Source organism: Lynx canadensis, chromosome X (genome assembly GCF_007474595.2).
Source record: "Lynx canadensis isolate LIC74 chromosome X, mLynCan4.pri.v2, whole genome shotgun sequence".
In the NCBI taxonomy this organism is placed as follows: Eukaryota; Metazoa; Chordata; class Mammalia; order Carnivora; family Felidae; genus Lynx; species Lynx canadensis.
In genome coordinates, this window is record NC_044321.2 from 36,277,737 (window position 1) to 36,290,524 (window position 12,788).

The 12,788-nt window shown below is 38.6% G+C and overlaps 1 protein-coding gene across 6 annotated transcripts in view; it reads right to left on the reverse strand.

Moving 5' to 3' along the window:
* CASK (calcium/calmodulin dependent serine protein kinase) overlaps positions 1 to 10,139 on the reverse strand; it is a 230,704-nt gene extending 220,565 nt beyond the window's left edge. For 5 of the 6 annotated variants that reach the window (XM_030305111.1, XM_030305114.1, XM_030305113.1 and 2 more), the window contains exon 1: positions 10,017 to 10,122. In XM_030305111.1, coding sequence (XP_030160971.1) covers positions 10,017 to 10,093 — 77 coding nt within the window. In that variant the 5' untranslated portion in view covers positions 10,094 to 10,122. Of the gene's footprint in view, positions 1 to 10,016 lie in introns of all 6 variants that reach the window. The other variant, XM_032592039.1, reaches the window with a different exon arrangement.
* Positions 10,140 to 12,788: the final 2,649 nt, after the last annotated feature.

A 12,788-nucleotide genomic window follows, 5' to 3' on the forward strand; every position in this document is an offset into this window, starting at 1 on the left:
TAATAAGACAACATGCTCTTGGCACAATGCCAGGCAAATAAATACACTAATGGACCAGAATAGAGCCGGAAACAAGCACACATGTATATGTGTTTGATTTATGGCAAAAGTGCTACTGCAGAGCAGTCTTTTCAGTAATTGGGCTGAGACTGCTGAATAGCTACATGGAAAGAAATGAAATTGGGGGCGCCTGGGTGGCTCAAACAGTTAAGCGTCTGGCTCTTGACTTCAGCTCAAGTCATGATCTCACTGGTCGTGAGTTCAAGCCCCATGTCGGGCTCTGTGCTAACAGTGCTGATTTTGGGGATTCTCTCTCTCTCCCTCCCTCCCTCTCTCTCTCTCTCTGCTCCTCCCTGCCCCCCAATGTGTGCTCTCTCTCTCTCTCTCTCAAAATCCATAAACTTAAAAAAAAAAAAAAGAAATGTAATTGGACTACTACCTCATAATGTACTCCAAATGAATTTCAGATGTATGATAAAACATAGGAGGATATCTTCATAATCTCAGAATAGTAAATATTTCTCAAACAAGATACAAAAACACTAACCATGAAGGAAAAAAATTGTTAAACTATATTAAAATTACAAACCTCTGTTAATCCAAAGATACCATTACAAGAATGATGAGAGACACTGCTAAGCAGCAATTAGAGAAGAGTAATCAGGAGAAACCACAACGAGATTCTACTACAAACCAACTGGCAAAAATAACAAATTCTGACAATACCAAATATTAGCGAGGGTGTGCAGCATAGGCAGTAAGTAATCATGAGAACAAAAGGAGGGTGCTGTTAATGAGGACTAACAACGGGTTTTTAAGACAGGGGCAGTACCTGGAAAACCAGGACCTGGATCACCTTGGAGAGGCAAAGATCACTGTTTATACATCTACTTCAGAAAATAGCTTGGCATTATCTTGGAAAAATGAAGTTGTATATACTCCAAGACTTTATCAATTCCACTCCTAGGTTTATGCCCTATGTAAATGTGTACTTATGTATACCGGGATATATGTACAAAATTGTTTACAATAGCATTGTTCAAAATAGCCAAATCTGAAAACAACCCAAATACAGAGTGACATTAAAATGAGTAATTGTGAATGTTTGTTCACTGCAATACTATATAGCGATAAAATGAAGGAGCCCAAAGCAATATAGATCAATCTCATAGACCAAAAAAGAGTATATGCTGTATGATTTCATTTAAATAAAGATTTTAAAAGACAGATAACACTGAATTATATTACTCAGGGATGCCATATGGATGGTATAGATATGAAAGTATGGAGGTGAAGTCTAGATTAATGTTACTTCTGAGAGAAGAAGGGGATTGTGGTAAGAGGAATACAGGGGCTGCTGAAGTGCAGGCAGTTTTTACATTTCTTGACCTAGGCTGTAGGTACATGGGTATTTACTTTACAATAATATCCTTAAGCTGGATAGTTCTGGGTATGCATTTTTCTAAATGTAATAGATCATATAAAAAATTCTATATGTGATGTAGGTGTTTGTATGTAGTCACACACTTTTTAACCTATTAATTATATTCCTAAAAACTTAATTTGAGGAAATAAAGCAATCAAGGGGTGTGAACAATTGTACAAGAATATTACTAGTCATAACATTACTTCTAAGAGGGGAGAAACAGAAAGCAGTGTAAATGTCCCACTATAAGGAAATTATTAAATATGGCACATGCATATAATTTAGATATCTTAATGCAGCCATTAGACTATCGTATCTAAAAAATATTTACTGGTATAGCAAAATGCTTAAAATTAATAAGTGAAAAGAATCGGGAAACAAAACTGCACATGTAAAATGAATGTAATTGTGATAATGAATATAAGCAGAAGAAAATGTTCTGAAATGTTCATTGTGATTAACTTTTGCAAGTGGTATGATTTCTGTCATTATAATTTTCCACAATTTCTAAATTTGTACAAGGTGTGTGTATTGTAAAGATTATTTACACTAGAAACTACTCATATTTTTTATATTTACTTATTTATTTAACATTTTATTTATTTTAGAGAGAGAGAGAGAGAAAGAGAGAGAGAGAGAAAGTGGGGGAGGGGCAGAGAAAGAGGGGTACAGAGGATCCGAAGCAGGCTCTGCACTGACAGTGGAGAGCCTGATGTGGGGCTCGAACTCACAAACTGACAAATCATGACCTGAGCCAAAGTTGGACGTTCAACTGACTGAGCCACCCAAGCACCCCTATAATTTAAAATTTTTTTAAAAAATTTATTTATTTTGTTTTTTTTTTTTTTAATTTTTTTTTTCAACGTTTATTTATTTTTGGGACAGAGAGAGACAGAGCATGAATGGGGGAGGGGCAGAGAGAGAGGGAGACACAGAATCGGAAACAGGCTCCAGGCTCTGAGCCATCAGCCCAGAGCCTGATGCGGGGCTCGAACTCACGCACCGCAAGATCGTGACCTGGCTGAAGTCGGACGCTTAACCGACTGCGCCACCCAGGCGCCCCAAAATTTATTTATTTTGAGAGCAAGAGCACCCACAAGCAGAGGAAGGGGAGAAAAGGAGGGAGGGGGAGGGGGAGAGGGGGAGAGGGGGAGAGGGGGAGAGGGGGAGAGGGGGAGAGGGAGAGAGGGGGAGAGGGAGAGAGGGGGAGAGGGAGAGAGGGGGAGAGGGAGAACACCAAGCAGACTCCACACTGTCAGCACAGAGCCCAATGTGGGGCTCAAACTCACCAACTGTGAGACTATGACCTGAGCTGAAACCACGAGAGTCCAATGCTGAACCAACTGAGCCATTCAGGTGCCCCCTATAATTTTTATTTTTAAATGAAAAAACTTCTTTTAAATAATGGAAAACTAACTGAATTTTTTAATTTTGTGTATGTAAACTTATTTCAAAATTACTTTTAGTAGTTGAAGATCAGCTTTTGTATACAAAAATATTTGCCAGAGTAACAGCTTCAAATTCATTTCTAAGATAGTAGACATCAGAATGCAGTTTGTTTTCTAATGCAGCATTCAAAGGTTAAAATCTATTCTACAGTGTAACATCTCAATCTAGGGCTTTATACAAAAATTGGGACACCTCCATTTTTATGTTAACAGATGTCAAAATGATACAGTAATTATGGTTAGAAGTTAAAAACAAAAAAAAATCCAAACTCTGCAATTATCTTAATAGGTAATTATATTTTGTTTGCAGATCCAGGAGTTTGTCAACTTAAAGCCCTTCTTGTATTTATCTCTTTTTCAGTTTATGCAGGAAAGAGTTAACATAGCAGGCCTAAGCTTCTGAAGGGCTTGAAAGGCCTGCCTACCAAGTTAGCTCTTGATTGGCATCTGGCAACTTGGACAGGTTCCTCCCGTCCTAAACTGAAAAGAGTGGCCCACTGTGTCTAAACTGTTTGTGCAAACAATGTGATTTATCCTGAACACCTGCTTTCTCTCTGGGAGGCTGGAAGATGGTACGTGCCAAGCAGAGGGTGCCTACATGACCAGCTCCCAGTAAATACCCTGGGTGCTGAGTCTCTAATGAGCTTCCCTGGCTGGCAACATTTCACATGTGTTATCACAACTGGTTGCTGGCAGAAGACCCTTGGAAGCTTGTGCCTGGCTGTCCCTGGACTTCAACTCATATACCTTTTCTCTTTGGTGGTTTTGCTTTATTAAATCTTTGGGCTGTAATAAATCACAGTTATGAATACGACTATACGCGGAGTCCTAGGAGTCCTCTTAGTGAATCATTAAACCCGGGGATAGGTAGTCTTGGGGACCTCCGACACATAGTTCTTAAAACTAAAATACAACTGAACATTTAATATAGTGGTGAAGCTAGTCAAGAGAAACGTTTAATTTTTTTAAAGAGTTTATGATGATAGAACTTTTTTTTCTTTCACCTAGTATTTATCAAAGGTCTTCACAGGCACCCAAGCTATGTCCTCTCATATATCTTACTGAATTACCTTAAGTACCACGTTTCTAATGTTTACCAGGACCAAATGATATTTTCCAACCATTTCCTATTACCCACCACTTAAGTAAGCATTTGATAAATATGTGATAAAAGAATGAATAGCAATTTTTATCATTACACATGAAAACAAAATATCAAAATAGATCAGGCGAGCCATAAAAATATGTACAGATCTTCATAGAATTGTAAATACTACAGTCCAGACTTTTCTTGCTTGATATGAAATAACTTTCCTTTCCCTGGCAAGTTTGCTAGTAAGTAGAAATCAGTGCTACTCTATTACCATAAATGAATCCCACAAAATTTCCCTTCCCCAAGCATAAACACCAGACCAAAAAGAAAAAAAATTAAAAAAAGACAAAGAGCTATCAGTCTATCTCCTTTGTGAGCTTCAAAGATACAAACTGCTAATATTGTTTTAAAAAATACATGGGGCGCCTGGGTGGCGCAGTCGGTTAAGCGTCCGACTTCAGCCAGGTCACGATCTCGCGGTCCGTGAGTTCGAGCCCCGCGTCAGGCTCTGGGCTGATGGCTCGGAGCCTGGAGCCTGTTTCCGATTCTGTGTCTCCCTCTCTCTCTGCCCCTCCCCCGTTCATGCTCTGTCTCTCTCTGTCCCAAAAATAAATAAAAAAACGTTGAAAAAAAAATTTAAAAAGATACAAACTATTGTTTTCATGTCAGATATATTTTATAAATTTTTTTTTCAATGTTTATTTTTATTTTTGGGACAGAGAGAGACAGAGCATGAACGGGGGAGGGGCAGAGAGAGAGGGAGACACAGAATCGGAAACAGGCTCCAGGCTCCGAGCCATCAGCCCGGAGCCTGACGCGGGGCTCGAACTCACGGACCGCGAGATCGTGACCTGGCTGAAGTCGGACGCTTAACCGACTGCGCCACCCAGGCGCCCCCATGTCAGATATATTTTAAATCCATATTTAATTACTGCCAAAGTCTCCCCGTGGTATATGTAATCATTCTATAATAAGGTAATTAAAATTCCTTGGCCAGCCAATTTAGGATTTACAGCTTAACTCAAGTATCAGACACTACTAAAGTCAAGTCCAGATGTGTTACTTAGAAATAAACATTTAATTTGGGTGGGGGTGATACAACACAAAATTGAACCTACGCTTTTAAATATGTTTCAGCAAACTGCTGCAAACAAATCCAAATTTAAGTGTAATCCCAAAGCAATGGATCCCAAATCAATGGATAGATACAGTGCAAACACATGCAGATTTCTAACAAACTACTGCGTGCGTTGGGAAAAATGACAACATGGTCTCTAAATAGTAATGCCCCTACTTTAAAGGTCAATCATCTCTTGACCTCCTACTTTGGGACTCGCAGTTGTTGAAACTCAATATCTTGGGATGGTGCCTGGGTACAAGCTTGTTTAACAAGCTCTACTCAGGACTTTTCAATGCTAAGTTTTGAAATCCACTGTTTTACTCTTTTCCAGCTCTAAAAGTCTGGTTCTGTGAGTCTCTGTATTTGAATATGCTTTAACTTAAAACCATATGTAATTAAATGGGCATTAACCAGTTCGAAAGATTTTCTAACACAATAAGCAACCTGATTGGGCTATATAATGTCATGACTTCGGTTTAAGGGAAAAAAAAGGGAGAGCTGGTTATACATAATCTGTGGCAAAGGCAGATATGGATACCATATTAAGAAGCTCACTGATAACCTAAATAAATTGTTTGGTCTAGCTTTTCCTCCATCAAAATTATCAGAGCTGTTTCCAAGTAGCCAACAAACAGCAAAGTCAACTGACGTTAATTTCATTTGTTTTCCCTCTGTCTATTCTGTATTGGTGGCATGTCAGAAAACTGTGGAAAGGATCCAGATAACCCATAACCTGAGCAATGAGCCCCTGAAAACCAGGGGTCATTACATCTACTGCCAGAAACATGGAACTAATTCTGGAGTAGCTTCCTCTACATTGCAGCTGTACAATCTCTTACCTAGCCAGTAGGTGGAGGCACAAGCAAACTTACTGCTTTGCTCTTTGAGCCACAGGACCTTAAATCTTACAGTAAATTGGTTTTTCATTTATTCATTTGTTTTAAATCCAGGAGATCAAAGAGAATGCAAAAAACTGAACAAGGACAACTGTTGAGGTGAATTTATAAAAAGTGATACAAAAGAACAATTTTATATTTCTATTTTGTTTCTGGCCCTTTTGAAAAATAACTAAGTTATTTTAACTGTGAATTCATAATCCACTTCCAGATCTCAGAGCTAATAAAACAGTTCCAAATTTAAAAATATAGCTTTTAAAAATTCATGTTCAATCAGGGAAAACTGAACATCAACTGAATATGATGTAATACTAAGGAATTATTGTTGATTTTGCTAGGTATGATAATACTATTATGGACTGGTATCTATCTATACCTATATTTCAAGTCCTTATTTATAAATACAAACAGGAGTATGTATAGGTGAAATGATATCGCTTTAGAAATCACTAGGAAAAAGAGAGAGGGAGACAAACCATAAGAGACGTAAATACAGAGAACAAACTGTAGGTTGCTGGAGGGGTGTTGGGGGGGGATGGGCTAAATGGATGATGGGTATTAATGAGGACACTTGTTGTGATGAGCACTGGGTGTTATATGTAAGTGATTCTACTCCTGAAATCATTATTACATTACATGTTAACTTGGATTTAAATACAATTTTAAAAATTAAAAAAAAAAAAAAAAAAGAAATCACCAGGGGGGAAGAAAATGACAACAGTAAAGGATAGATAGAGCAAGAATGGCAAAATGTTGATAACTGAAGTTCAGTGACAGGTACACTGAGGTTCATTATACTATTCTCTTTTTATTTGAAGTTTTCCAAAACAGGAAGGAAGAAAATTAAATTATGATGCCACATTCTTGTGATCTGGGTTAACACTGAGATTAGGCTGACTGGTAAATATGCGACTTTAATGAAGTCTTATCTCTGTATACAGCCATCAAGGAATTATTTCAATCACAACTGAATCATACCAAAAATTCGCTCTATAAAAAACTAAAACTAACCTGCTAAATCCCCTGGAAACAATAGCTTCCAGTTGTGGAGCACTTCACCATTTTACGAGGTGAATTCATATAATTTTCCCATCTAGTTCTCATGATCTTATGGAGATTTTAAAGATAAAAATCCTGAGGCTCAGAGAAGTTAAGACTTGGCCAAAGTCACATGATCAGTAGAAGTGACAGAGCTGGGAACACTAACACAAGTTTTATAACCCCAAAGACTTTCTTCTGTCTGCCATACTATCGCTTAGACCCCCTTGAAACAAATAGTAAACATGATGAAATTTATGTAAATTTTAAAATTTTGCTTTCTGTGCTCATTACTTGAAAGTATATGATGAAACTGGCTTTTTTTGTTTTCTCAGCAAATAAAAATATGGATAGAAATAGATTTCTTGAATACAGAATGAAATTAAACCAGAGAAAGTAATTAAAAAAGAATTAGAATATTCTTAAAATTGGAAGGGGATGGTTAAAGGCCCTCTCTAGCCCCAAATTAAACCTGTATCTTTAGATCCCTTGGACGCAACCAGCTTTAGCTTGAGCACTTCTAGTGAGGAACTGCATACTCCGTTAGACAGCCTGCTTTATTCACTGAGTCAGTCTAATCGCTAAAGGGGGTTTCCTTGCTTAGAGTTGAAATCTACCTGCTGCTTGTTGATTCCCGTTACAGACCCTGACCCTACAATGAATAAGCATAATCCTCTTACATAGGACACTCTTTTAAATAACTGAACAAATCCACTATGTTCTACCATGGGCTTCTGCTCTGAGAACTCTTTTAGCAGAAAAAGAAAATCAATTAGATTCTTGAGTCACTAAAGCTTCCCAGTCTTTTCAACAGCTTTTCCATGGTCTTCAACTGGGACTTGGGTATCTCTGGCAGTACTCAAGCCCTTCCAGGAGATTGAAGAATTAGGATATTTTTAGGGCAATCAATGTCTCTTCCTTCATTAGCCACAATTTGATTTGTCTGAAAACAATTCTATGTTCTGCTGATTTTCCTTTCACATGTCCACTCATAGGAGCCCATCTCAAAAGACAAACTGCTCACCCATCCTGAAAAGCCTGTCTAGCTTCAGAGCCAACTAGGGAATGCGAAGCTCCTGAGGGAGAGACCCTTGAGAGCAAACAGAGCTTCAGAAAGAAAGAGGAGAGCCACCTTATTTCATATGGACAATATATGCATGGCAAAGCCTTATCTATTTTAGAATTAAAAATCAATAGTAAGATGATTGTCACAGGGATGTCTATTAACACTTTAATTTTATTTGAAAAATGAAGGCAGATTTTTCTCTGCCAGAAAGCGTGTCTGATTTGGCTGACTGGCTTGACAATGATGACTAGCTTTGCCATTTAGGTCACACAGAAGACATTTTCCATAAACTGAACAAGATAAAGGTACAGATCTACAGTTTTGAAGAAAATATATTTAAAAGAATATACAAAACACTAAAAATTATAGCCTCACAAGAGAAGTTTTTATGTATCAACTCAAAAGTATGTGAGGAGGTACATGGTTTTCAAAATTCTTTTAGCAGGTATGCCAACAAAAACTTTGAAGGCTGTGACTCTAGGGCAAAATTTCTAGGCTCTTTCCCACTCTGGTTATCCCCTTCTGGAAGCATGCCAGTGTCCTGCTTACCACGAACACTCTAGGGAGAATGGGTAGCATACAAAACAGTGGGACTGTGGCGTGGTTCTAAATAACTATATACTTTTAATTAATGTAGCTGAAGGTTCCATTCAGGGCTTTTGTTAAGCTGTTGCAACAACTTTCAAAACATTTACTTCTTTTTCACATAAGCAGTTACAACTAAATTTACAGTGATCTTGCACTTATATAATCGAATGAAGGAGTCTGTATTAACTAGCCTTAAGTTTCATCTTTGTTTGAGTTCCTTTGCTACAAACTTGTAAAATGTTTTAAAATTCTGATCTAGATATTCAATGTATTAGCTAGCCCTCCATGGGGGTGAAGCTTCTGACATGGCTCCCAAAGACCACCAGCATCTGCTCATATTCACACTCTGGTGTAATCCTCTCCCCCTGGGTGTGGGCTGGATCTGGTGACTTACTTCTAACTGATAGAATATAGTAGAAGTGATGGTGTGTGATTTCTGAGATGAGGTTACAAGACTGACTTCCATCCTATTTGTATTCTAGCCTTCTTGCCTGCTGACACTGGATGAAGCCAGCTGCCATGTTGTGAGTTGCTCGACAAAGAGGCCCAGTGACAAGGAACCTAGGGAGGCCTAAGGCCAACAGCTCACAAGGAACTAAGGCTAGCAGTCGGATAGCCTGCTGCCAACAACCATTTGAGTGGGCTTGGAAGCAAATCCAACCCCAGTGGAGTCTTAAAATGACACCAGCTCTGGCTAATGCCTTGATTACCACCTTGTGAGAGACCCTAATCAAAGTCATGGATTAAAATTCTGAAAAGAGTAGAAGGCCATCCCATAAAGCTTTATACAACCTCTTTGGACACAGTTATCCAATCAGCTACAAAACTACCCAGTTATACTATCCTTGGCTCACATTTCTCCATCTTATTGGCAAAAATTCTATGAGAAACATGTCAAGTGGCTTATTAAAATCAAGATAACACTGTTATCTTCAGAATTTCCTTAATATGCCAAAATAGTCATTATATCAAAATAGGAAGTTGAGTCTGTTTTGAAAGGCTTGCTACATGGAGACCTCTACTCCCATCCCACTACTCTTCAATAGGACTCCTATGGTCACAATGTTATATTTTGGGGCCTCCTGTCCATCTGAACTCTATTTCTCTTTACAGCCTCCTCTCTGAAGTATGCTAAAAAGGAGGGCAACTAAATATGCCCAACTTTTGCTTCCTTAGCCATTGTGAACTTTAAGATGAGATAATCCTTTTATTCTTGTTACTTTTTTTCTACACAGATGAGCTTACAACTATTGTTACATTTTAAGAGGAAAAGTGTTAGCATTATCCCAAACCAACACTGCTTAAAACTTTAACCCTTAAGAAAATAAAATGCACACTCACAATTCAAAAACCATGTAAAGCATTCCATCTGAGCTATATGTCTCCAATAACTCTACAATGTGGGGATGTTTCAGCATATGACAGATACTGGCTTCCCGCTTTAGATCTGCAAAACAAACACAGGACATACTTTGTTAGGTAAGAACAAACGACAATCAGAGTGAATGATGAATGAATGGATGTGATCTATGGTAACATGAAGACTTCTCTAACTAAAGAGATGAAATCCCCCATTTACGCTAAGCTTAACTTTTTTACCCTATAAATCTTTGACAACATAACTTTTTCATATTCCTGCCAGTCTGTGTGTGTGTGTTTTGTGTGTGTGTGTATACAGTACAGTTAGTTCTTATTTTTATTTATTTTAAGTAACTAAGCTCTATGCCCAATGTGGGGCTTGAACTCACAGCCCCAAGATCAAGTCGTACACTCTACTGACTAAGCCAGTCAGGCACCCCAGCACTTATTAATAAGAAATGTAAATAGCACAAATACTTTCTCTAAACTCTTTATAGTCAAGTCTCAAAATTTATAATTTTCTTGATGTGCTAATAAATAATTTGCCATTTTAACATTTTACCTCTTTTTCTTAGTCTTCCCCAAATTGGATAAGAATGTTGTCTATTCTTTAGCCTAAAATCTAGCATTTGCACACACACGCCAGGGAAGTTATATGGAATAAAGGGCCAAATAAAATTAGTATGATTTAAACAGTAAAGGCACTACTCTCAACCAGCAAAGTCAGAAATTTATTTTCTATCATCTATAAAATGTATTTGATAATTCAGGACACTACTCATAGTGTTATCTTGAAGAACAAGTTCAGACAATGTAGGTAGACTATTGCATAAGAGTTACAAAATACTGTTTGGAAAATAAAACGGTTAATATCATCATCATCACACAAACACATTTTAGGCATAGGTATCACTTGCTATGTCCCCATGGAACAAAAAAACTAAAGCCTTCCTGTATTAATTGTGGTGTTTTACCTGTTTGCAGGTGAATAGAATCCAATAAGACATTTTTATATTTGGAAGTAGAAGGGAGACAGGTAAAGAAGAAGGCTAAGGACGTACTACATAAGGCAAATGAGATGTTATCTCCTCTCTGATTTATTAATTCAACTTAGCCTCATCAATGAGAGCAATGGCTGAAGACTGAACCACAGAAGACTGGGTAAGGGTAGAATGAGGAAAAGAAGTTGGTAAATTAGACAAAAGAGAAGCCACCAGAAAAGGAAGAATCAGTAATATTACAAAAGTCAAGGGGATAGAGGGAATTAAGGCATGAGTAGTTGGAGAAGGCTGAGAAATGGCCGTAAGGGTCAGTCAGAAAAGACCATTAGCATTCTGAGCAAGATCAAGTTCTGTGGAGAGGGCAGGTTTGAAGTCAGTATGCAGGAGACAATTATGTAATAACAGATTAAAATTTATCATGTTTCTCACTGGCCTAAGTACTTAATAGAGTCATTACCATTTACTGTCCCAATACCCCGATGAGGTAGTTATTTTACAGGTGAGGAAGCTGAGGCCTAGAAAGGCATTCAAGATCACACAGCTCCCACAAGGGGTAGGTCTGAGCCCTGGCTTGTCCACCTCCAAAGTCAGCAAACAGTCCTTCCACAATGCCATGCCAGGTTTAGACATGATCAAATTCGAAGAATCTTGCTGTAGGCAAGAAACAGCAAAGTCGAAGGTCTGATTTTTCTGTTTTTGCTGTTGTTTTAAAGGGAACACTGTGTTTCTAAGTGGCAGTGATGAAAACTCCATGGGATCTACAGCCAGAAACTTGGTGCAGGTTCTGCTGCCTGGCCTGCTGAGCGACTGCTATCCTCTACAAATGCCTTTGTCACTGCAGATGAACTGGGGCAGGCCACACGCAATGCAGGCCCTGCAGACTACTCAGCCACCTTCAGGGGGCAGCGGTAAGATTTCCATGAAAAAAGATATGGAAGGACTGTATGGAATGCAGCACTGTGGGGCTGAGGGACAGGGTGGCTCAGTGTTCAGGGGAAAGGAAGAGGTCAGAGGCACATGAATGATGGTCTCCATCTCCAAAAGTGCTTGGAAAGGTCATGCAGGAGAGGAGAGGTGTGAATCAGGTGTGGGTTTTGTGCTGAGAAGTCATAATTATGAGGAAGGCTTTTGACAAGTGTGCTAGAAAGCCAGATTGAAGCCAGGATACATAAATCAGGTATCTGCACAGTTTTTTCTCTCTTCCTTCAAGAATGTTCTGCCTCCAAATTTTATGAAAAGCTCAGGAGTTTTATTACTCATTTTAACATTTATTTCTTATTTTGCCCCTTTCATGTAACTACAGTGTGTTTCAACTTCCACACTCACTTCCCATGTACCACATTGTCGTACCAAAAGACTGCAGGTAGAAATGGATGCTCTAAAGACCCTTCCACTGGACCTGCACATTTCTTCTTGGTATACAGTTCAACCTGCTGCCAGTCTAGTCTCTTATCATCTACCCACCCCCCTCAAAATGAAGGCAGAATTGCTGGGGACCCTCCATTCAAAGACTAAACTATTTACCTTTATATTTTTTTATTTTTAAAGTTTATGTATTTATTTTGAGACAGTGAGTAAGCATGAGTAGGGGAGCGGCACAGAAAGAGAGGGAGAGTGTCATTGCAAGCAGGTTCCAAGCTGTCAGCACAGAGCCTGACATGGGGCTCCATCCCACAAACCGTGAGACCATAACCTGAGCCAAGATCAAGAGTTGGACACTTAACTGACTGAGCCACCCAGGTGCCCCAAAGAT